This window comes from Cherax quadricarinatus, chromosome 61 (genome assembly GCF_038502225.1).
Source record: "Cherax quadricarinatus isolate ZL_2023a chromosome 61, ASM3850222v1, whole genome shotgun sequence".
Lineage (NCBI taxonomy): Eukaryota > Metazoa > Arthropoda > Malacostraca > Decapoda > Parastacidae > Cherax > Cherax quadricarinatus.
Window position 1 is genome coordinate 15,353,668 of NC_091352.1, and position 26,708 is coordinate 15,380,375.

Below are 26,708 nucleotides of genomic sequence, written 5' to 3' on the forward strand. Positions count from 1 at the left end.
AGTACCACAATGTGAGTATGTGGGGAAGTACCACAATGTGAGTATGTGGGGAAGTACCACAATGTGAGAGTATGTGGGGAAGTACCACAATGTGAGAGTATGTGGGGAAGTACCACAATGTGAGAGTATGTGGGGAAGTACCACAATGTGAGAGTATGTGGGGAAGTACCACAATGTGAGAGTATGTGGGGAAGTACCACAATGTGAGTGTATGTGGGGAAGTACCACAATGTGAAAGTATTTGGGGAAGTACCACAATGTGAGAGTATGTGGGGAAGTACCACAATGTGAGAGTATGTGGGGAAGTACCACAATGTGAGAGTATGTGGGGAAGTACCACAATGTGAGAGTATGTGGGGAAGTACCACAATGTGAGAGTATGTGGAGAAGTGCCACAATGTGAATGTATGTGGGGAAGTACCACAATGTGAGAGTATGTGGGGAAGTACCACAATGTGAGAGTATGTGGGGAAGTACCACAATGTGAGAGTATGTGGGGAAGTACCACAATGTGAGATTATGTGGGGAAGTACCACAATGTGAGAGTATGTGGGGAAGTACCACAATGTGAGAGTATGTGGGGAAGTACCACAATGTGAGAGTATGTGGGGAAGTACCACAATGTGAGTGTATGTGGGGAAGTACCACAATGTGAGAGTATGTGGGGAAAGTACCACAATGTGAGAGTATGTGGGGAAGTAACACAATGTGAGAGTATGTGGGGAAGTACCACAATGTGAGTGTATGTGGGGAAGTACCACAATGTGAGAGTATGTGGGGAAGTACCACAATGTGAGAGTATGTGGGGAAGTACCACAATGTGAGAGTATGTGGGGAAGTACCACAATGTGAGAGTATGTGGGGAAGTACCACAATGTGAGTGTATGTGGGGAAGTACCACAATGTGAGAGTATGTGGGGAAGTACCACAATGTGAGAGTATGTGGGGAAGTACCACAATGTGAGAGTATGTGGGGAAGTACCACAATGTGAGTGTATGTGGGGAAGTACCACAATGTGAGAGTATGTGGGGAAGTACCACAATGTGAGAGTATGTGGGGAAGTACCACAATGTGAGTGTATGTGGGGAAGTGCCACAATGTGAGAGTATGTGTGGAAGTACCACAATGTGAGTGTATGTGGGGAAGTGCCACAATGTGAGAGTATGTGGGGAAGTACCACAATGTGAGAGTATGTGGGGAAGTACCACAATGTGAGAGTATGTGGGGAAGTACCACAATGTGAGTGTATGTGGGGAAGTACCACAATGTGAGAGTATGTGGGGAAGTACCACAATGTGAGAGTATGTGGGGAAGTACCACAATGTGAGAGTATGTGGGGAAGTACCACAATGTGAGAGTATGTGGGGAAGTACCACAATGTGAGAGTATGTGGGGAAGTACCACAATGTGAGAGTATGTGGGGGAAGTACCACAATGTGAGTGTATGTGGGGAAGTACCACAATGTGAGAGTATGTGGGGAAGTACCACAATGTGAGAGTATGTGGGGAAGTACCACAATGTGAGAGTATGTGGGGAAGTACCACAATGTGAGAGTATGTGGGGAAGTACCACAATGTGAGTGTATGTGGGGAAGTACCACAATGTGAGAGTATGTGGGGAAGTACCACAATGTGAGAGTATGTGGGGAAGTACCACAATGTGAGAGTATGTGGGGAAGTACCACAATGTGAGTGTATGTGGGGAAGTACCACAATGTGAGAGTATGTGGGGAAGTACCACAATGTGAGAGTATGTGGGGAAGTACCACAATGTGAGAGTATGTGGGGAAGTACCACAATGTGAGAGTATGTGGGGAAGTACCACAATGTGAGAGTGTAACAGGTTGATTTTCACAAGAATCATTTGAAGACTGAGACACATGTGCAACATTTAGAAATCCTATTGAGGAAACGTTTCGCCAGCCAGTGACTTCTTCAGTCCAGTACAAAGAAAAACAGTGAAAGATGATGGACTGAACACAAGTCTCCAGGCTGGAGGGACTGATTACCTCATTCTCATCTTCCACCGTTCCTCTCAGTATTGGACTGAAGAAGCCACTGACTGGCAAAACGTTTCCTCAATAAAGATACCCAAGTGTTGTATATGTGTCTAATTTATTATTCCAGTGAGTCTTGGACAGATTGCCGAGATGATCACACACGTGGATCCTGCTGCTAGCGTCAAAAAAGTCCAATATTATACAGTGTAGAGGTGAAGGGAGATCAGAAATGATGTACAGCCAGAGATGAAACCCACAAACGTTAAACCTGTAACCAGAGGAGGAAATAAACAGCTCGACTTGGGAAGCACACGCGAGGCTGGTGAATCTCAACAATCAACAACAACAACTTGTATAAGGAATCCCAATGGCTTCTGTATGGAGCTTTTTCTTGATCATATATATATTTGGCACGACATATATATGTCGTGCCGAATAGGTAAAAAATTGGTCAATTAGCAAGAACTCGTTTAAAATTAAGTCCTTTCTAAAATTTTCTCTTATATGGAAAAAAATATATCTTCAAGCATATATGTTAATTTAAAACTTAATAATGTGATATCAAAAGAACCTTAGAAAACTTACTTAACATTATTATAACAAGCGCAATTTAACTTAACCTAATCCAACTAAATATATTTTAGATAAGTTTACAATAATTTAATAATAAACACAACAAAATATGTTTTTTTCGTTAGGTTCAGAATGATTTTTGCGAAATTATTGCATACACAAATTTTCGCTTGTCTTATTCGGCCAGAAAAGCGTTGTTATTTAAGCCAAAATCGCAAGTTTTACCTATTCGGCACGATATATATATATATATTATATATATATATATATATATATATATATATATATATATATATATATATATATATATATATATATATAATATATATATATATATATATATATATATATATATATAATATATATATATATACATCCCCCCTGAAAAAAGAATTTCATAGTTCACGTTATTCAATTTTGGACGATCTTTTTCAATTGCTTTTCCCCAAAAAATTTCACTCTGGACGACAGGTTTATGAGAGAGTTGACTATATACACACAGGAAATGTTTTAATCAGTCCTCGTATGTCTTCCATAACTCTCCTTCAACTTTTCTCTATCCAGATATTCTATATTTTGCCTGGTTTAAGAGATATATCTATATTATATGATGCATGTCAGGCGTGGTTGTACTTTATATTTATATGGGTTACAGGTCTATAATTTATTTCGGGTTTATAATTCAGCATCATCGTTGCAGATTTAAGGTTGTTGTATATATAATTTTACCTCTGCTTTAAGGGTTTATCTTAGTTATTTTCCTGAGGTTAGAAGTTTTTTTCTTGAATTTAGTTTATTATTTTCCTTAGTTTATTTTTTTTAGATAATCTTTGGATTAGAGATTTTTTTCTTTTATAATTTTCTATTTTTTTTTTTTTTTGGAGGGTTATCACTAATTATTTTCTGGTTTGAAAATATTTTCGCACAACTTGTGTTGAGAAAACACGCACGCACGCACAAGCACACACAAGTGCGCGCGCACACACACACACACACGCACACACACACACACACACACACACACACACACACACACACACACACACACACACACACACACACACACACAGCATAGAGAAAACGACAGAAAACCGGACACAAAGTACAGCATCATGGAAAAGAGAACTTCCAGACTTTAGTGAAAAGGAAAATCCAGGGTGAACATAACACCAAGCATATTTCCCGATCCGTACGAGTGACATCAACGGAATTAGTCAGCCTCGGAAGAGCATTCAGGAACTTATCCTTCAGAATACCGCATGTGACACACGTTAGGCTAATCATCGAACGTCTGGCCCCAGCACGGAGTCCTCTCCTCGTCAAGCATATTGAAAAGTTACGAAAGTCTACAAGAAGAATGAACCCAGCAGTGAGAGGAGTGCAGTATGAGGAGGTTAAAAGAACTGATAGAATAAAGAACAAAAGGGCACAATACCGTGACTAATATACACAAATAACCAGCAAATAGGAGAAAGCAACTTATGACGAATTTTTGGTCCGACTTGGACCATTAACTAGTCACACACTAACACACGAAGGTAAGGGAGACAGTATGGAAAATTACGATTAACAGAATTTTAAGAGGAACTGATTGAATAACAAGGATATACTTACTATAAAGAGGACCACGAATATTGGGACACAGGTGTAATGCTGAAGATGAGTTATACTGATGTTAAGAAGTACAACTTTACACTCAAGGTTCTGGGAGATATGAACGTAAGAACACTGCACCAGTCCTGTTGGCCTATATTAGGCGGGTCCTTTTCAAACCCAGATTCGTTAAATGTAACGAGTTCTTTTCACAAGGCCAAGAAGTTGATCAAAACAGTTTAAGAGCCGGGGCCAGGAGCTGAGACATGATCTCAAACACAGTTCTATGAGTGTTTTTTTTCACTCAGTCTCATGCTTGCTCGCGCTCTCTCTTTTTTTTTTACACAGGGTTTGACAAGGTTAAGGATCCATAGTTTTATTGACAAGCTATTTACAGGTTAAGGATTCCTAACTTTATTGACAAGCTAAGAGCTGTTACCTACATCATCTCATTTGAAAGCATTTTTATTGTTATGAGACATACAAGTAGGGAACAGGATGAAGTTGGAGCCATCTGTGGGCCAGATGGCTCTCTCTCTCTCTCTCTCTCTCTCTCTCTCTCTCTCTCTCTCTCTCTCTCTCTCTCTCTCTGCCTACTGCCTCTGTCACGCACAGCTTAACCGCCGACATGCAATCGCTATGAGCGTATTGATCTAACATACAGGGACAAGCTGCTGTCTGCATGTGTTGACCAGGCGCACACACCTACCAGTCACACTGACTTGTACTGACCACCCCCACACACCTACCAGTCACACTGACTTGTACTGACCACCACCACACACACCTACCAGTCACACTGACTTGTACTGACCACCACCACACACATCTACCAGTCACACTGACTTGTACTGACCACCACCACACACACCTACCAGTCACACTGACTTGTACTGGCCACCACCACACACATCTACCAGTCACACTGACTTGTACTGACCACCCCCACACACACCTACCAGTCACACTGACTTGTACTGACCACCACCACACACACCTACCAGTCACACTGACTTGTACTGACCACCCCCACACACACCTACCAGTCACACTGACTTGTACTGACCACCACCACACACCTACCAGTCACACTGACTTGTACTGACCACCACCACACACACCTACCAGTCACACTGACTTGTACTGACCACCCCACACACACCTACCAGTCACACTGACTTGTACTGACCACCACCACACACACCTACCAGTTACACTGACTTGTACTGGCCACCACCACACACACCTACCAGTCACACTGACTTGTACTGACCACCACCACACACACCTACCAGTCACACTGACTTGTACTGACCACCACCACCACACACCTACCAGTCACACTGACTTGTACTGACCACCACCACACACACCTACCAGTCACACTGACTTGTACTGGCCACCACCACACACACCTACCAGTCACACTGACTTGTACTGACCACCCCCACACACACCTACCAGTCACACTGACTTGTACTGACCACCACCACACACACCTACCAGTCACACTGACTTGTACTGGCCACCACCACACACACCTACCAGTCACACTGACTTGTACTGGCCACCACCACACACACCAACCAGTCACACTGACTTGTACTGACCACCACCACACACACCTACCAGTCACACTGACTTGTACTGACCACCACCACCACACACCTACCAGTCACACTGACTTGTACTGACCACCACCACACACACCTACCAGTCACACTGACTTGTACTGACCACCCCCACACACACCTACCAGTCACACTGACTTGTACTGGCCACCACCACACACACCTACCAGTCACACTGACTTGTACTGGCCACCACCACACACACCTACCAGTCACACTGACTTGTACTGGCCACCACCACACACACCTACCAGTCACACTGACTTGTACTGGCCACCACCACACACACCTACCAGTCACACTGACTTGTACTGACCACCACCACCACACACCTACCAGTCACACTGACTTGTACTGACCACCACCACACACACCTACCAGTCACACTGACTTGTACTGACCACCCCCACACACACCTACCAGTCACACTGACTTGTACTGGCCACCACCACACACACCTACCAGTCACACTGACTTGTACTGGCCACCACCACACACACCTACCAGTCACACTGACTTGTACTGACCACCACCACCACACACCTACCAGTCACACTGACTTGTACTGACCACCCCCACACACACCTACCAGTCACACTGACTTGTACTGGCCACCACCACACACACCTACCAGTCACACTGACTTGTACTGACCACCACCACCACACACCTACCAGTCACACTGACTTGTACTGGCCACCCCCACACACACCTACCAGTCACACTGACTTGTACTGGCCACCACCACACACACCTACCAGTCACACTGACTTGTACTGACCACCCCCACACACACCAACCAGTCACACTGACTTGTACTGGCCACCACCACACACACCTACCAGTCACACTGACTTGTACTGACCACCACCACCACACACCTACCAGTCACACTGACTTGTACTGACCACCACCACCACACACCTACCAGTCACACTGACTTGTACTGGCCACCACCACACACACCTACCAGTCACACTGACTTGTACTGGCCACCACCACACACACCTACCAGTCACACTGACTTGTACTGACCACCCCCACACACACCAACCAGTCACACTGACTTGTACTGGCCACCCCCACACACACCTAACAGTCACACTGACTTGTACTGACCACCACCACCACACACCTACCAGTCACACTGACTTGTACTGACCACCACCACACACACCTACCAGTCACACTGACTTGTACTGACCACCACCACACACACCTACCAGTCACACTGACTTGTACTGACCACCACCACACACACCTACCAGTCACACTGACTTGTACTGACCACCACCACCACACACCTACCAGTCACACTGACTTGTACTGACCATCACCACACACACCTACCAGTCACACTGACTTGTACTGACCACCACCACACACCTACCAGTCACACTGACTTGTACTGATCACCACCACCACACACCTACCAGTCACACTGACTTGTACTGACCACCCCCACACACACCAACCAGTCACACTGACTTGTACTGGCCACCACCACACACACCTACCAGTCACACTGACTTGTACTGACCACCACCACCACACACCTACCAGTCACACTGACTTGTACTGACCACCACCACCACACACCTACCAGACACACTGACTTGTACTGCCCCCCACCACACACACCTACCAGTCACACTGACTTGTACTGGCCACCACCACACACACCTACCAGTCACACTGACTTGTACTGACCACCCCCACACACACCAACCAGTCACACTGACTTGTACTGTCCACCCCCACACACACCTAACAGTCACACTGACTTGTACTGACCACCACCACCACACACCTACCAGTCACACTGACTTGTACTGACCACCACCACACACACCTACCAGTCACACTGACTTGTACTGACCACCACCACACACACCTACCAGTCACACTGACTTGTACTGACCACCACCACACACACCTACCAGTCACACTGACTTGTACTGACCACCACCACCACACACCTACCAGTCACACTGACTTGTACTGACCATCACCACACACACCTACCAGTCACACTGACTTGTACTGACCACCACCACACACCTACCAGTCACACTGACTTGTACTGATCACCACCACCACACACCTACCAGTCACACTGACTTGTACTGACCACAACATACCCACCCATCCACTCACACACACGTACACACACTTGAGAATAGCGTTCCGATACCTCAGTAAGGAATCGTTCAAGACTCTGTACACTGTGTACATCAGGCCCATACTGGAGTACGCAGCACCAGTTTGGAACCCACACCTGATCAAGCACGTCAAGAAATTAGGGAAAGTGCAAAGGTTTGCAACAAGGCTAGTTCCGGTGCTAAGGGGAATGTCCTATGAAGAAAGGTTAAGGGAAATAGGCCTGACGACACTTGAGGACAGGAGGGTTAGGGAAGACATGATAACGACGTACAAAATACTGAGAGGAATAGATAAGGTGGATAGAGATAGGATGCTCCAGAGAGGAGACACAGACACAAGGGGTCACAATTGGAAGCAGAAGACGCAAATGAGTCAAAGGGATGTTAGGAAGTATTTCTTCAGTCATAGAGTTGTCAGGAAGTGGAATAGTCTAGCAAGTGATGTAGTGGAGGCAGGAACCATACATAGCTTTAAGAAGTATGATCAAGCTAATGGAGCAGGGAGAGAGAGGACCTAATAGCGACCAGTGAAGAGGCAGGGTCAGGAGCCGAGTCTTGACCCCTGCAGCCACAATTAGGTAAGTACACACACACACACACACACACACACACACACACACACACACGTACGAGTGGCACTGGCCAGCACATAAGTTGTCTGCCTGTCTTATGAATGTGTTGGATACAGGCATAACTCTTGAATAGTTGAATAAAGCCTTTACCTATTATATAGGGCCAGTCAGCAGGGAAGGAACCAAGGAGGGAAGACAGCATGGAGAAGACGGAATGAAGAAAGGATTTAAGAAGGAATGAAGGGGAGAGACGAAGAGGTGGGAGGGAGGAGAGGAATGGCGAGGGTAGATGGAGGAATAGAAGGAAGAGACGAAGGAACGATGGAAGATAGAGTGTATACTCACTTAAATGTACTCACCTAATTGTGGTTGCAGGGGTCGAGACTCAGCTCCTGGCCCCACCTCTTCACTGGTCACTACTAGGTCCTCTATCTCCCTGCTCCATGAGCTTTACCATACCTCGTCTTAAAACTATTTATGGTTCCTGCCTCCAATACATCACTTGCTAGACTATTCCACTTCCTGACAACTCTATGACTGAAAAAGTACTTCCTAACATCCCTTTGACTCGTCCGAGTCTTCAGCTTCCAATTGTGACCCCTTGTTTCTGTGTCCCATCTCTGGAACATCCTGTCTCTGTCCCCATTATCTATTCCTCGCAGTATTTTCTATGTCGTTATCATGTTTTCCCTAACCCTCCTGTCCTCCAGTGTCGTCAGGCCGATTTCCCTTAACCTTTCTTCGTTGGACAATCCCCTTAGCTCTGGAACTAGCCTTGTTGCAAACCTTTGCACTTTCTCTAATTTCTTGACGTACTTGATCAGGTGGGTTCCAAACGTGTGTGTGTGTGGGGTGAGAGAGAGAGAGAGAGAGAGAGAGAGAGAAACAGAAAACAGAGAGAGAGGCTACCTCCGACAGGCCTGAAAAATCTGACGAAAGGTTCTTCCGCCAAGTGTGGCAACTCTCAACAGGACCAACGGTGTGTCGGAACTTGACACAACTTTCCTGATATACACTTTTCCCTGTGTTGCTTCGGGGATAATTTCATCAAAACATTTTCAAACTCGGAGCGGAAAATCCTTTAGTTCATCAGCTGATATAGGGAAGGAAAGGGAGGGGGTACAGGGGGTGGACTTGGCCAAAGTTTTAAATAGAATTTCCGTGCGAAAAAATTTTCGCCCCCGCGGGGTGTATCGGCCAAACTTAAATGGGAAGTTGAATGAGCAATTTGTATTTTTTTTTACATCACTGTTGTCATCGGATCCAGTCATGTATTGAGTTGTGGGATTTACAAACTTTGGAGATTGAGTATTATTTTTATCTTTATTATGGGGAGAAGTAACCCCGTAGGGATTATACGGCGCCTGTGGGGAGGGGACGGATGGAAGGCATTCAGGGAAGTGTGCACACAGATCCGATTCCCTAGATCAAGAGCCCCTCACCAGTATCAAGGAGCCCCCCTTGAAGGGTGGAGTAAATTTTTACGTAAAATACTACGAATATCGTCGTTATTATTTAGTTGTGTTAATTACAGTCACAAAGGAATGGAGGACACAACGGCCAGACGACCTCACGGAAACCAGATCTTTGGGCAGGACACACACACACACACACACACACACACACACACACACACACACACACACACACACACACACACACACACACACACACACACACACACACACGTGAGCAAGCAGTAGATGCTTATTAGTGGTATAAACCTCTGTATGTTAGAAGTGATCAAGGTCCCAGGACCGAAACGTTTTCTAATAAATATGTTATTGTGTTTGCTTACGTGTCTTTCTAAACCATGCTTATTAGTAAACGTTTCGGTCCTGGGACCTTGATCACTTCGGTCTCAGGACCGAAACGTTTTCAAATATGTCCTGGTGTTTGCTGACCTGTCTTTCTAAACCAATTTGTTGGTATCTGTTACCAAGATTTGTACTATTACGAAATGCATCGGTTCTTGAACCTTGTTTACTGCAATATATACAAAGGGTTCACGAACCAGTTTATGTAATTGAGGTTCATGTGAGAAAAGCGAGACCAACTGAGACTCAAATGATCAGGCTAAGCTTTCTGGCGAGGTTCGTGTGACAATCAGATCAAGCTTTTTGACGAGACCTTGTATGAATATGGTAAGTTAAAACATCGAGTTGAATGTTGCTTCTTATAAGAGTACAGAATGTGTAGTCAGCCACCTAGTTACTTCAAGTTGCTGAGTAATTTTCAGTTGATGTTCAGTGGAAACAGCGTTCGAGATGGACTGTCTCCTGCGTCCGTAGTCCTAGTTGGTAGCGCACTTAGCTCACACATTAGGGCGCGTTTCCTTAAGACACCTGCTGTCCATATTCACCTAGCAGTAAATAGGTACCTGGGTGTTAGCCAACTGATGTGGGTTGCATCCTGGAGACAAAATTAACCTAATTTGCCAGAAATGCTCTGCATAACAAGCGGCTTTCTATATAGTACGTCACTGATGTCAGCTATGGTCTGTATACGTTGTGCATATACTTACAGAAATAAAGATGTCTGACACTTGACAAAGCCCACTGTGTGGCCGAAACGTAGTCAATAAAGCATCGCAATATACTGCGTTTGTCTGTTTTTACCATCCCGGATTATGAAAGAAAAGTGGAGTCGCGTCAGGGCGTGTTATCCAAGGCTGGAAATGCGGAATGCCCTTCCACAGACTATGACAAAATGTTAGAACCACACATGTAACATTTAAATAATCTCATTAGGAGACGTTTCGCCCTGTGGGACTTATAAAACCTTCATTCTCACAGTGTGTTGGTATTGATTTACTTAGACGAGAGAAACGTTCACGATTGCATCAACTTAGTACACCTTTGGCGAGAATATTTCGGTCCTGGGACCTTGACCACCTTTCAGATAAATTTATCTGAGGTGATCAAGGTCTCCAGTCACAGCCGTTGTTACCATTTTCCTCTGTGGTCCAGTGCAGAGTTTTTACTATACAGGACATTTATTATAGGAACATTTACAGGGCATTTATTATAGGAACATTTACAGGGCATTTATTATAGGACTGAAAAAGCTACAAGCGGCTTCTTCAGTCAATAGGACCGAAGAAAAACACTCCTGGCGAAACGTTTCCTTTAGTTCTTACTGTAAACATCTAGAACCTATATCTCACCAATGGTATCCAACATTATCCTACCAACATTATCCCAATAACGATATCCCAACAACGGTATCCCAGCAACATTATCCCACCAACGGTACCCCACCAACGGTACCCCACCAATGTTAGCCCACCAGCGTTATCCCACCAGCGTTATCCCACCAACGGTATCCCACCAACGGTATCCCACCAACGGTATCCCACCAACGGTATCCCACCAACGGTATCCCACGTTATCCCAACTACGGTATCCCACCAACGGTATCCCACCAGCGTTATCCCACCAACGGTATCCCACATTATCCCAACAACGGTATCCCAACTACGGTATCCCACTAACGGTATCCCACCAACGTTATCCAACATCCTTCCTATCAACATTATCCTAACAACGGTATCCCACCAACGGTATCGCACTAACTTTATCCCACCAACGTTATCCAACATCCTTCCTATCAACATTATCCCACCAACGGTATCCCAACAACGGTATCCCACCAACGGTATCCCACCAACGGTATCCTTTGTAAATAAAATGGTTTAGAAAACCAACAAGTTGAAGAATGAGAATCTTGTGCAACACATGAGAATTTTTGCTGAGGAAAAGTTCCCCAACCACTGGCTTCCTCAGTCCAACACACACAAGAACAATGGATGATTAGGAGCAGTTTGAGGTTATCAGTCCCTCAGCCTCGAGTCGATGTGTTCAGTCCATCAATCTTTTCTAAAGATCGACTGACTGAACACACAGACTCCAGGCTGAGGGACCGATTACCTCTAAGTCCTCCTTATCTTCCACCGTTCTCTGTATTGGACTGAAGAAGCCAGTGACTGGCGAAACGTGTCCCAGATGTTGCAGAAGTGTGTCATTCTTCAACACTATCCCAACAGAACTACCTGGAGTGCGTTCCGGGGGTCAGCGCCCCCGTGGTTTGGACCCAGACAAGGCCTCGTGTGATCAAACACAGTATCTTTCCAGGGACCTCTTGAAGGAACCTGCAGGGACCTCCTGTAGGAACCTGCAGGGACCTCCTGTAGGAACCTGCAGGGACCTCCTGTAGGAACCTGCAGGGACCTCCTGTAGGAACCTGCAGGGACCTCCTGTAGGAACCTGCAGGGACCTCCTGTAGAGGAAGGCCTCTGCGGGTGAAGAAATGGAGGAAGAGGAGGAAGGAGGAGGAAGAAGAAAGAGGAGGAGGAGGAGGAAGGAAGAGGAGGCAAAAAACTTCTTTATTAAGTCCCCTGCGTGGGATTAATGAGCGAAAAAACTAATAAAGTGCCCGAAGGAGGAAGTTATTGGTCTGAGAAGAATGGTAGCTTGGGCGGAGGAGGAGGAGGAAGAGACAGTAGAGGAGAAAGAGACTGAGGAGGAGGAAGAGGAGGAGGAGGAGGAGACAGTAGAGGAGAAAGAGACTGAGGAGGAAGAAGAGGAGGAGGAGGAAGAGGAGGAGGAGGAGGAGGAGGAAGAAGAGGAGGACTGAACAAGTGGGAAGATAATGACTGTAATGTACATACAAGTTAGGGAATTCCACAGAGTCCATCCTCCACCTATCTTGTTTCCAGCTACTGGAAAATAGCTCGCTCGCTCGCTCTCGCTCTCTCGCTCTCGCTCTCGCTCTCGCTCTCGCTCTCGCTCTCTCTCTCTGATCATAAAGCCAGCTTTAGCCAACATCTTGGCTAATCGCCGCTGGCTATGACTGAGTCTTCACACACTGGAGGAAAATTAACCAGCGTCTGCCGCCACTACCCAGTTATTATGTGTGCAAATCTACACAGCCTGCACCTCACACCAAGCCGCACCTCACTCAGCCGCATCTCAAACCAAGCCGCACCTCACACCCAAAACGCACCTCACACCAAGCCGCAGCCGCACCTAATACTCAGCCACACCTCACACCAAGCTGCACCTCACACCCAAGCTGCACCTCACACCCAAGCCGCACCCTATGAGGCTACGAGGCAGTAAATCTTCCAAATGACAGCATAAAAGTCAGGGCCAAGAGCCGAGACTCAACCCCGTGTAACCACAAAAAGGTGAGCACACACACTGGGGACATCACATATAAAAAGCCCCTCGGAGCTAGTGATCACGTGGTCCTGAGCTTCGAATACATTGCAGAGGTAAAAGTGGAGAAGGAAGCAGCACGAGTATGATAGTAGAAGCCAAACTTTAAAAGTGGGGACTACACAGGTATGAGGAATTTCCTGCATGTGGTACAGTGGGAGAGAGAGAACTCTTGGGAAAAACAGTGAAAGAATAGAATACATGACGACAAAATGCAATGAGGCGGAGAAAAGGTTCGTACCCAAGGGCAACATAAACAATGGGAAGACCAGAACGAGCTAGAGAATGGAAAAGGTATAGAAGACGAAAGACCCAGGAAAATAAGGAGATTGGTAGAAGAGCTAGAAACGAATATGGCTAAGGAGGGAGGACCAGCTTCAATATGAAAATGACATAGCGTCGAAAGTCAAATTTGTTGTACAGCAAGATCAGGAGGAAAACAACAGTCAAGTACCGGGTAATCATGCTGAGGAAGGAAGGAGGGGGGGGGGAGAATCACAAGAAACGATCAAAAACTGTGTGAAGAGCTCAACACGAGATTTAATGAAGTATTTTCAGTGGAGACAGAGAGGACTCCAGCAAACTGGAATGGAACGGTTCACCAACAAGTGCTGGGCACACTGCACACAACCGAGGAGGAAGTGAAGAGGCTGCTAAGTGAACTAGATACCTGAAGGGAGATCATACCGGACAGCTCTCTATGGGTCCTGAGAGAGGGAGAGGCACTGTGCGTGGCACTAATAACAATCTTCAACACATCTATCGATACAGGACAACTACCTGAGGTTTGGAAAACAGCAAATGTAGTCCCAACTTTTAAGAAAGGAGAAAGACAGGCAGCATTAAACTACAGACAACTACAGACTAGTGCCACTGACATGTATAGTATGCAAAGTCATGGAGAAGATTATCAGGACAAGAGTGGTGGAGCACCTAGAAAGGAACGAACTTATACATGGCTACCAGCACGGTTTTAGGGAAGGGAAAACCTGTGCCATAAACCCTGAAGAGTTTTACGACAAAGTGACAGGATAGAGTGGGTAGACTGCATTATCTTGTACTGTAAGAAGGCTTTCGACACAGTTTTACACAAATGATTAGTTCAAAAGCTAGAGGAGTAGGAATAACAGGAAAGGCACTGCAATGCGTCAGAAAAATACTTGACAGGAAGGAAACGAGTGATGACACGTGATGAGGTGTCAGAGTGGGCGACTGTGACGAGCGGGGTTCCTCAAGGGTCAGTCTTGGGGCCGGTACTGCTTCTGGTATATGTGAATGACATGACGGTAGGGATAGATTCAGAGGTGCCCCTGTTTGCAGACGTGAAGCTAATGCAGAGAATTTAAACTGATGAGAATCAGGTAGGACTACAAAGGGATCTGGACAGGCTACAAGCCTGGTCCAACAAATGGCACCTGTATAACCCTACCAAGTGCAAAGTCATGAAGATTGGGGAGAGTTATGGAAGACCACAGATGGAGTACAGGCTAGGGGGGGGGTGAAGGCTGCCAATCTTACTCAAGGAAAAGAATCTTGGGGCGAGTATAATACCGAGCACATCTCCTGAGGCGCACATCATCCAAATAACTTCTGCAGCATATGAGCACCTGCAGACCTATGAATAGTGTTCCGATACCTCAATAAGGAATCGTTCAAGACTCTGTACACAGTGTACGTCAGGCCCATACTGGAGTATGCAGCACAAGTTTGGAACCTCACCTGGTCAAACACGTCAAGAAATTAGAGAAAGTGCAAAGGTGTGCAACAAGACTAGTCCCAGAGTTAAGGGGAATATCCTACGAGGAGAGGTTAAGGGAAATCAACCTGACGACACTGGAGAACAGGAGGGATAGGGGGACATGATAACGACATATAAAATACTGAGAGGAATTGACAAAGTGGATAGGGACAGAATGTTCCAGAGATGGGACACAGCAACAAGTGTTCACAACTGGAACTTAAAGACACAGATAAGTCACAGGGATGTTAGGAAGTATGTCTTCAGTCATAGAGTTGTCAGGAAGTGGAAGAGTGTGGAGACTGATGTAGTGAAGGAAAGATCCATACATAGCTTTAAGAATAATAATGATAAAACTCATGGAGCAGGGAGAAAGTGCACCTAGTGGCGACCAGTGAAGAGGCGGGGCCAGGAGCTATGACTCGACCCATGCAACCACAACTAGGTGAGCGCGCACACACAGCTTCAGTACTTTCTGTAGTCAGTAACACAAGGCAGAAGAGGCCAGAAATCAGTAATGTCGACCAGCATATTTTTGTATTATTATTATTATTATTATTATTATTATTATTATTATTATTATTATTATTATAAGGAAGTTATAAACGTCTCCTAATGGGAGATAATCAGGAAAAATGAAATAATCAGGAAAAGTCAGGAAAAAAAGATAGCTCCAGTCCCTCGATTCAAACGCCTTCACCGGCATCAAAGAACTACCCCGCCCCTCTCCTTGATGGGAAAGATGTTTACGAAGAGTCTTGGGCCCCTTACGCTAAGTTATTTTTTAGTGCGCTTAAGATTAAAGTATTAATTAAAAGAGGAGCTTATTTTTCAGATATATCAATACACACACACACACAATATATATATATATATATATATATATTTATATATATATATATATATATATATATATATATATATATATATATATATATATACACACACACACACACACACACACACACACACACACACACACACACACACACACACACACACACACACACACACACAGACTAAATTCTAGGAATGTGTAAGTATCTTTATTTATATTTTCTCTCACTATTTATCACCTGTGTATCCACTTCCCTCTCTCAATTACAGCTCAGCAAAGCCTAATTATTTACCTTCTAAATTGGCAATTGTTTTACCCCCTTTCGATTATTGGGTCGTGTGTATTCCCCTCTTTGTATATTACCCTCTTCCTCGTGTATTCCTTTATATTTCCCTTTCTTGTAACTTTATCTTTATTATCAAACTGAAATTGTTTTGTTTCTCTCGCCTGCAAGATTATTATATTAAAAGAAAGCACTAAACCCTAAGGAGATATGAACACTTCCTTAACCTGCAACATTAATAATTATTAGTAGTGGTGGTAACAGATTATTTTTAGATTATTATCAGTAATAATAATAGCATTACTAATAAAACATTTATTATTAATACTAGTATTAGTAGTATTAATAACAGGAGAACATTAATATTAGTATTACTAATAGATTATTACTGGTAGTAGTAGTAGTAATAATATTTATATATAATAGTAGTAACACATTATTATATTGCAGTGGTAGTCTTAAACGGTCATACTGCACTCTGGAAAGCAGAGGTAATGTGGTTTGATCCGAGGGATGGAAGGGTAGCTCCAGTTCCTTGAATCGGGAGCCCTTCACCAGCATCACGACTTACCCTTCTTAGTTCCCACTTCGTCCAGTAAAATGTCATTTGCACCCACTATCAGCTTCTTTTTTCCACTTGTACCTCCATTCATGGCACCATCTTAGATACCCATGGTTACTTTCCACCATGGTTATCATGCCCGCCGTTACGTGGCTCGATCTGTAGCGGCCTCAGTTCACACACTGAGGCCTGTTACCTTACACCTGCTACCGTTCTTCAGCTAGCATTCAGTAGGTACCTGGGTATTAGTCGACTGGTGTGGGTCACATGGGGACGGGGACTGATTACACGACTCCCAGTGGGAGTAGTGAGCCAGTCTGCTGAGATACGACTGGGTTACTAACCTTCGGGTTAATTAGAACAAAAAACAATTATTTTCAGCTTATTGTTTGGGCAGCACTGAAAAATGGGTTTGGCAAATATTTCTTGTTAGTAGGTTTGGGCTTAAAGAAAGACCTCCCTAGTATGGGCCAGTAGGCCTTCTGCAGTACTACTCCTTTCTTATGTTTCTATGCTCTTAATCTTTCTCTAATTCTCCCTGTTCTCCCCCTTGTTCTTCTTCCCCTGCTCTTCTTCCCCCGTTCTTCTCCACATTCTTCTCCTCTATGATCCTTCAGACTATATACATGTAATTGTTGATATCTAATAATTATGATATAGAGGACTGATAAAGTTAAGTTACCAGTTAACTCTCGTCTTCTCTCCCCTAGACAAGAGACACTGGCATGTACGAGTGTCAGATCTCGACCACACCGCCACTCTCTCACTTCATCCGCCTCAGCGTCGTCAGTAAGTGTCACACCCTGTTTTGTTTGCCACACCATATACTGTGACTCGTGGATTTAGTGGTAGCAGCACCTTTGGCTCACAGCACTAGATGCTAGGTTCTGACCTTGTCCCGTTGTTCCTAGCAGGAAGTAGGTACACAGGTGTTGGTCGACGGTAGTGGGTTGCATCCTGGGTGGTGGTTGTATTAAACAAGTCTGGGGTCTGAAATAACTCAAGCAAAATAAGTGAGGTAGGATAACAGTTAAAGTAGGATACAGGTTGAGGTAGGAACAGTCAGGGTAGGATAGCCGCTCTTAGCCTGCAGATTTAAAAGTAAAACTCTCAACAGGTAAAAAGTTATCCTTAGTTTATTTGAAAGTTCAGCGCCCAGGATGCAATCCTTTCAGTCGAATAACATCCAGGTATATATTTACTGTTGGGAGAACTTTGTCCTGGACGAGACAAAGTTTCGTCCAGGAAGTACCTTTAAGGGCAAAACGTTGTTATACGGTTCATATATTTTCTCAGGTTATTTACTGTTAATATATTAATTTTTCGACCAGTGACCAAGGTCATTCTAATAGCCAAAATAATTTGTTCTTGCTTTTTGCTAAAAAATCACGATTATTTGTATAACATGGTAAATAACGCGGAGGGTGTTATGTTTGGCTCAGCTGTAGATGATTTTCACTTGTTGTCACACTCATCTGTTGTTGTGTGGAACTGATGTCGTGGAACATAGTTCAGTATTGTCCCAGAAGCATCCTCGCTATGTTGGGATTATCCTCTTCAACTGCAAGACGAGACCATCAACTACTGCCAAAAAATCGACACTCGGTGGTTTAAGAACCACCGTTGACGGTACACATTGGTTACAACGCCCTTACAAAGGCTAGGTCCAGGAGGTTGTCTGACTTGGGTCTCGGTGTTAAACTATGATGACCTAGCCTTGAGTATTAACAAGTAGCTGGTAACCGCCGTTTGTAAGCACACTAACTACGACCTGGGTTCTTCACAACCTTAACTGCACTCCCATCAAGTACCATTGTCAAGTATTTCTTCCCCAGAAAAGGGAATCAGCCTGTTAAAGTTGTCTGCTACGTCCAGGATGGGAGTCTGCCAGGATGGCATGACCTTCCACTCTCACTCCCCTCAAGGAAGGTTCCTTGATGTTGGTGAGGGGCTCTTGATTTAGAGAATTGGATCTGTGCTCCAGTTCCCCGAATTAAGCCTGAATGCCTTCCAAATCCCCCCCCCCCCCAGGCGCTGTATAATCCTCCGGGTTTAGCGCTTCCCCCTTGATTATAATAATAATAATCCACTCTCACTGCATGGGCAGGGATCGTTGCCTGAGAACTACCGCACTGGCTGTTGCTCTCAAGAAACGCACCTCAGCTGTTCCTCTAGTCTATGGTACGTTGAAGCCTATGATAGGACACTTAGATAGTAAATTGAAAGAGAACTGTTGCTTGGAACAGGTACTCAACCTAATTCGAAAGAAAGATAAGGCGAAGCGGAACATAATGGCTTGGCCAGCTTTTTCTCCTTCCCAGCAGCATGCACCAGATGAGCTACAGGTGGCACTCACTCAACTCTTGCCCCTGGTTTATGAGAATGCTGCAACAGGTGTCATGATCAAGTATAAGTCAGATTCCGGTGATGGCGCTAGTTTCTTTAATAATTTTATTATGCACCCTATATCCATCCTATGGGCGGAAGTCAGAAGATTACAGAGGTACGTAATGGATTCAGGGACTGGGCCGTAGTGTAATGGCAGCTAAGCAAATTACAGTGGTAATGAATTATTTACAAGTGTATTATCTGGTTACAAACGTAATGGGTTGTTAATGCAGACATGAATTCAGTCACAAAAAAAACACTGCAATGCAGTTTACATGTGGTTTTGAATTATTTATACCATTCCAGCAGGATATGATTGAATTTACTCACGTATAAATGGTTATGAATTATTTGCAATAGACAGTCGGGGTATTTTTCCAGAATGACCGGTAATATCCACAATGGATAAAATGCTTTGACATTTTTCGAACATTGGTGGGTGACTTTTCTCTAATTTTTTTCGTATTTCAGCACATAATTATGCAAGTGTGACAGCAGCTCATCTGATTATGTTTACATCTGGTCATGTTTACATCTGGTCATGTTAACATCTGGTCATGTTTACATCTGGTCATGTTTACTTTAACTGGTAGAACTTACTCTCAGAAGTACCTGCAGCATATAAGTCACGCTCAAAAGTCAAGTGATTTTTTTTTTTAAGTTTCAACGTAATTCCCAACCAAATAAACTGAATTTAAAGTCATTTCTGGACATTTTCAGCCAATACTTTCGGCCAGTGGTCCTTAACCTTCCTACACAAGTGGGCCACATTTGATGGTCAAATGTGTGATGATGGGCCACACGGTGTTGTTGACACTGTGAAGTGTGGAACTTACATAAAAGTGAATTCATAATTTCATGCGAGGGCCGCATCAATTACCAAGGGCCACATGCGGCCCTTGGGCCACAAGTTGGGGGACCCTGGCTTCAGGTTTTTAGTACTAACTCTTCACAAATATACAGGGTGTTTCAAACTAATGGACCTAATTTCAAAGCAGTGCTGCTTTGAAATTAGGTCCATCATTCTGAAACACCCATAACGAAAGAAATTTTGACGTTAGATAAGAGTGCAGAAACTGGTAATGAGCGCAAAACCCGTAGAGTCCATACGGTGCCAAGGAAATATGGGAGGAGGGTGATCAGATTTGTTCCAAGGGAAAGGTAGCTCAAATTCTTTGAATTAAGATCCCTTCACAAGCATCAAGGTCCCCCCCCCCCTCTCTCGCCCTTCCCTGCCTGGAAGAGAACCTGTCTGACAATCATAGGAAGCGCTAAACCCGTCAAATTTAGGGCTGCATGGACCAGTAGGCATACTGCAGGGATACTCTCCTCCTTGTGCTCATACAGGTTTATCTGAATCATATTAATCACAAACATCATGTTCAGTACGTAAACAGTTATCACAGACGGATCACAGTCACTGCTCGAGGATAATATTTATCACATTAACATTCTTACTTTCCTTACCTTTTTTTTCATCATTTTTAATATTTCTAGTGTTTATATTCACACCACACATTGCCCTCAGACATGACATCTCCACTGCCTCCAGCCTTCTCCTCGCTGCAACATTCATCACCCATGCTTCACACCCATATAAGAGCGTTGGTAAAACTATACTCTCATACATTCCCCTCTTTGCCTCCAAGGACAAAGTTCTCTGTCTCCACAGACTCCTAAGTGCACCACTCACTCTTTTTCCCTCATCAATTCTATGATTCACCTCATCTTTCATAGACCCATCCGCTGACACGTCCACTCCCAAATATCTGAATACGTTCACCTCCTCCATACTCTCTCCCTCCAATCTGATATTCAATATACCTAATCTTTTTGTTATCCTCATAACCTTACTCTTTCCTGTATTCACCTTTAATATACCAAATTCATATATATATATATATATATATATATATATATATATATATTAAACAACCACGGTATATATACTTTTATATATATTAAATAAGTTTTCTTTCTTCCTTTGACTATTCTCACTTGTCTGCTGTATACTTCAATTACTTCTTGGTTTTTTTAATATTCCTCCTATTTCTTCGATCTTGTTTTATACTGTCATTCCTTTTCCTCTTCTACAAATTCTTTTTCTTCTTTCTCCTCCTCCTCCTTCCTTTTCCTCTTCCTTTCCCCTCCTCCTCATTACTTCTCTTCCTGCCTTCCTCCTCCCGGCTTCTCCTCCGCCTTCTTCCTTTCCTCTCTTCCTTCCGCCTCCTCCTCCTTCCTCCTCTTTTCCCCCCTCTTCCATGCGCACGTCTTCCAACACATGGGACAGTCCACTAGTGTTACACAGGTATCTAGTTGCTTTCCCTTTCAGTACATCACAACATTGTCGTGACCAGTCTTCAAGGGCGACCACAAAAGACGTATCAAACACCACTTCTCCTTGGACCTTTTTTGGGGGAAGGGGGGCATTAAAAAGCCATTTCGAAGACCATCACTCCTTTATTGACGCTTCTCAGGGCCTTCGAAGGAAGGATATTTCAAACCACTCTCAGTCCTGTTATAATGTTCTCCAGGATCTTCATCCACCACTCTTGTCGACGTTGTTCAGAGCCTTCAAAAGAGATTCCCACCACAACCACCACTCCTGTTTTGGCGTTCTTTAGAACCTTCAAGAGATATTTTCACCACGACCAGCACTCCTGCTTCGAAGTTCTTCATGATCTTCAAAAGAGATTTCCACCACCATCACACCGACCTCGACCCTGGCTTTCTCTGGATAACAGCTCGTGCCTCTGACCTCTTGGAAAGGTTTTAACATACTACGAAGCGAACTCCTAAATATTTTTTGTTGACGTTGATAGGCTAGCCACAAGGGCATATATCATTGGGTTGTCCGCGGTAGAAACATCAACGCATGTCGCATATTCATTTTCTTGCTTCTAACAAAGTTTGCCGAACGAAAAGTTGTGATTCACTTTGTATTTTTCCTTGTTACTGGTCCATTGGTTTTCTTGCTACTGGTCCAGTGGTTTTCTTGCTACTGGTCCAGTGGTTTTCTTGCTACTGGTCCAGTGGTTTTCTTGCTACTGGTCCAGTGGTTTTCTTGCTACTGGTCCAGTGGTTTTCTTGCTACTGGGCCAGTGATTTTTTCTTGCTACTGGGCCAGTGATTTTTTCTTGCTACTGGGCTAGTGATTTTTCTTTTTACTGGGCTAGTGATTTTCTTGTTACTGGTCCAGTGTTTTCCTTCCTAACCTGGTCCAGTATTTTTTGCTACTAGTCCACATTTTCCACACTATTGTAATAGAAGCAATCTGATACTCATGTCTTCTTCCATTACAGAACCGAATGTTATGCATTTCTTCATTAATCTGTCGATGTTGTTGTAACGTCTATATTGACCTCAAGGATGTTTAGTGAATACAAACCTTTGTGGATAATATAATGTAGACGAGTAATATTACTTACGTGTACTGATGTATAAAGTATAATAATGTTTCGTTGAGATTGATTTCAGTGGATTCCTTGTTGATGGATTTTGAGTAACTCGTATTGAGAGACTCCGTACGCTCTTGTACTAACCATGTGTACCATTCTACCTACAGAGCCGTACACGCACATCCTGGGCGGGCCAGATATGTACATCAACAAGGGGTCGACCATCAACCTCACCTGTGTGGTCGAGTTCAGTCCGGAGCCTCCAGACTTTATCTACTGGAACCACAATAATAAAGTGAGAACCTTACTTTATATTTTCTTAAACATACCGGCAGTGTCCCACCGACCTAAAAGAAAAAAAAAAACAAAGTTTTTCTCTTGCATTTAGTAATTTATACAGGAGAAGGTGTTACTAGCTCCTTGCTCCCGGCATTTTAGTTGCCTCTTACGACACGAATGACTTGCGGAGGAAAGATTCTTTTCCATATGTATGTACTCACCTAATTGTGGTTGCAGGGGTCGATTCACAGTTTCTGGACCCGCCTGTTCACTGGTGTGTATTCACCTAGTTGTGGTTGCAGGGGTCGAGTCATAGCTCCTGGCCCTATGAGTGTGTGTGTATAAAGAGTCGATAGCGATAGACACCAGATGGCACTAATCCTGACAATGGTCAGGAACGGAAGGATGGACGGTAGGGAAGGAGGAACAGAGGAATAGACGAAGGGATGGACGGAGAGAAGAACGAGAAAAATGGATGAAGGAACTGTGAGACACATGCTAAGACAGACGGTTAGATGGAAAGACAGGAGCAACGCAGGTACGGACAGAGGAACAACGCAGGTACGGACAGAGGAACAACGCAGGTACGGACAGAGGAACAACGCAGGTACGGACAGAGGAACAACGCAGGTACGGACAGAGGAACAACGCAGGTACGGACAGAGGAACAACGCAGGTACGGACAGAGGAACGGACATGCAGTGTACCAGTAAATGCCATTCAGTGTTAAATAAAATTGCAGTGACGGTGTCTTCAACACCAAGTAAAAAATATCTTCCATCTTTCTTCTCTTTCAAACAGAAAAGGAATCACACTTTCCCATCCCATCAGTGTCAGCACAGTCTTGACTGACGGTGTTCTGATAAAAAATAAATTACACACACACACATATATATATAATATATATATATATATATATATATATATATATATATATATATTATATATTACACATAATTTTACTGTTAGGTTTGAACAAAATAATTCATTGCCTTTTTCATGATTTTAAATTCAAAATATATAAGAAACCAACGAATATAACTGTTATGTGCACTATTATCCTTCATGATGCAAAGTGTATTCTCATCAGTTTTTTTGAGAACTTTGCATATTTGCCGTCCAGAGTTCATAGATGAAGTTTTGAAGATTTATGAAATAGCTAATGATCTAAAATACCCAAATCACTTAATTGATAAATCTTTTAAAACTGATAGAAATACTTTTTTACAATTCAAAAGAGGACAACCTTATTCAACTAAAAATATGTTGGTTCTCCCTTACCATGAAAACTTGGTTGAGGGGCCTTTTCTACTTAAGAATTTTAAAATCAAAGTTGTATTTAAAAATCTCGATAACATTGAAAAAAAAAACTGATTAAAAATTTCCCCAAGAAATGCGGACGGATGTGTCTACAGGATCCCTTGTAAAATGTGATAAAGTTTATTATGGTCAAACTGGTAAAAGTCTTGAATTAAGATTAAAACAACATAAATGTATCATTAAAAGTGGACAAGATTCTAATGGTCTGTTTATTCATGTGAGAGATTTTAACCATCCAATTGATTTTTAAAATGCCGAGAAAGTTGTATCAAGCAGGTCCATGGTTGAGAGAATTATTATCAAGTTCCACAGAAAATAGTTTTGAAATTAATGTGAATATTGCTTTAGGATTATACAAACTAGATTCATTTATAGTTAATAAAATTTGGGAAGAATTTAAGGAATGTTTGACAAGTCCTTGACCATCTCATCCGCATCCCTTCTGTTTAAATTTAATTGAATTACGACAGTAGACTTAATGACGCAGTGCAATAAATGAAGAAACAGTGCAAAGACATAAGCTACAGTGCAAAGTGCGTCTACAAGACTGCAAGAAATCTTGCATTCTTTACACAATTTGTACACAAGAAAGGAACACTGCACTAGCCCTACTGGCCTGTGCAAGGAGCCGAATGAGCGGTGCAATATATACAATATAGTCTTAAATTTTTATGGCCCATGTCGGACCTAAACATCGTGATGTTGATCTTTATTTCTACAAGTACATGATACAACTTATACAGACCATAGATGACATCAATGACATACTATATACAAAGTTCCTGGTTGTATAAAGGATTTCGGTCAACTTAGTTTTTGTCCCCATGACGCGACCCACACCAGTCGGCTAACACCCAAGTACCTACTGACTGATAGGTGAACAGGGACAACAGGTGTTCTAATTAAGGGAACACGTCCCCCAGTGTTTCCACCCGTACCGGGCATCAAACCACGGACACTCAGTAAGCTGAGTGTGGGTTATTTATTAATACTAAGGCAAGTTGTTTCTCTGAGAACACAGTGCTTACCTTTGTGAACCATACCCCCGGCCGGGATTGAACCCGCGGTCATAGAGTCTCAAAACTCCAGCCCGTCGCGTTAGCCACTAGTTTATTTGCAATCGTGTCATTACGATTTCTTAAGTCTTACCTTTGTGAAAAAAAATCACCTCTAAGACTATGAAATACAAAACTGTCAAGTTCATAGACTGTATTCTGTTCAATAATTGTTTCTGTATTTTCTGGCATATAAGGCGCTCTTCCCCCCCCCCCAAAAAAAAAAAAAATGGAAAATCAACCTAGTCAGAGTCAAGGGTAGACTTTGGGTTACACTTTAGCAGTTGTTTACTAACGTTACGTTACAACTGCTTGGTAACATCGTCTTGCATGTTTATGATCGTGCGCCTTATATGCCGGGAAAATAGGGTACACAGAAGCAATTTGAAATTAGTCCAGTGTACAGTGGCCAGTTTTCTTTAAATGAACGACCAGAGTACACGAGTCTTGACCAGTAGTTACTGCATATTTATGTATTTTAACTCCAGTAGCTCACCAGTTAGTCCAAGGTAAAGCTATAGCAGTGCTAGCATAGCATCGCAGTGCTAGCATAGCATCGCAGTGCTATCGTAGCGTCGTGAATGACACTACTGTTATTCCAGAAGGTAACGTTTAGATTTGCTACACACGCAATTGTTGCAGAGATTATTCAGTTGATATACACCTCAGGCGTGCAATAACCTCCTCAGGCATTCATAACGCGTGTGTGTGTGTGTGTGTGTGTGTGACAGAGAGGAGGGGGGGTCGTGTTACTAAAGTGTCTAAAATCGGTGGCGAACCTTATACTTCACTGAGAAATATATTTGGAAGAGAACATTGATAGAAACACATAAGCAGTTTCCTATCTCATTACAAGTGTTAAAGATAAGCAGCAAACAGGCCAACTTTCTTCCCTGTTTTCTGAAGCTGCTGCTCTCCGAGCCTCGACGCTTCTCTGAATCAAGTTGTGAGTGAGAGGCAAGAACCTAGGCTCACTTGTATGTGGAAGGGTAAATTTAATCCAGTGAAAACGAGAGAGAGAAAGAGAGAGAGAGCGCAACTGAAAGGCCATGGTGACAGTGTGTTGCAGACACGTCAGTGCAGTGGGATAACTGAT

The 26,708-nt window shown here is 43.6% G+C and overlaps 1 protein-coding gene and 1 long non-coding RNA gene across 3 annotated transcripts in view; one reads left to right on the top strand and one right to left on the bottom strand.

Moving 5' to 3' along the window:
* Positions 1-26,708, bottom strand: part of LOC138854509 (uncharacterized) — a 482,813-nt gene that overhangs the window by 200,066 nt on the left and 256,039 nt on the right. The gene's annotated exons all lie outside the window — the stretch shown is intronic.
* The window catches only part of LOC128699323 (limbic system-associated membrane protein), a 214,259-nt gene that overhangs the window by 180,511 nt on the left and 7,040 nt on the right, over positions 1-26,708 (top strand). For both annotated transcript variants that reach the window (XM_053791942.2, XM_053791943.2), the window contains exons 5-6: positions 17,883-17,961; positions 23,126-23,253. In XM_053791942.2, coding sequence (XP_053647917.2) covers positions 17,883-17,961; positions 23,126-23,253 — 207 coding nt within the window. The remainder of the gene's footprint in view (positions 1-17,882; positions 17,962-23,125; positions 23,254-26,708) is intronic.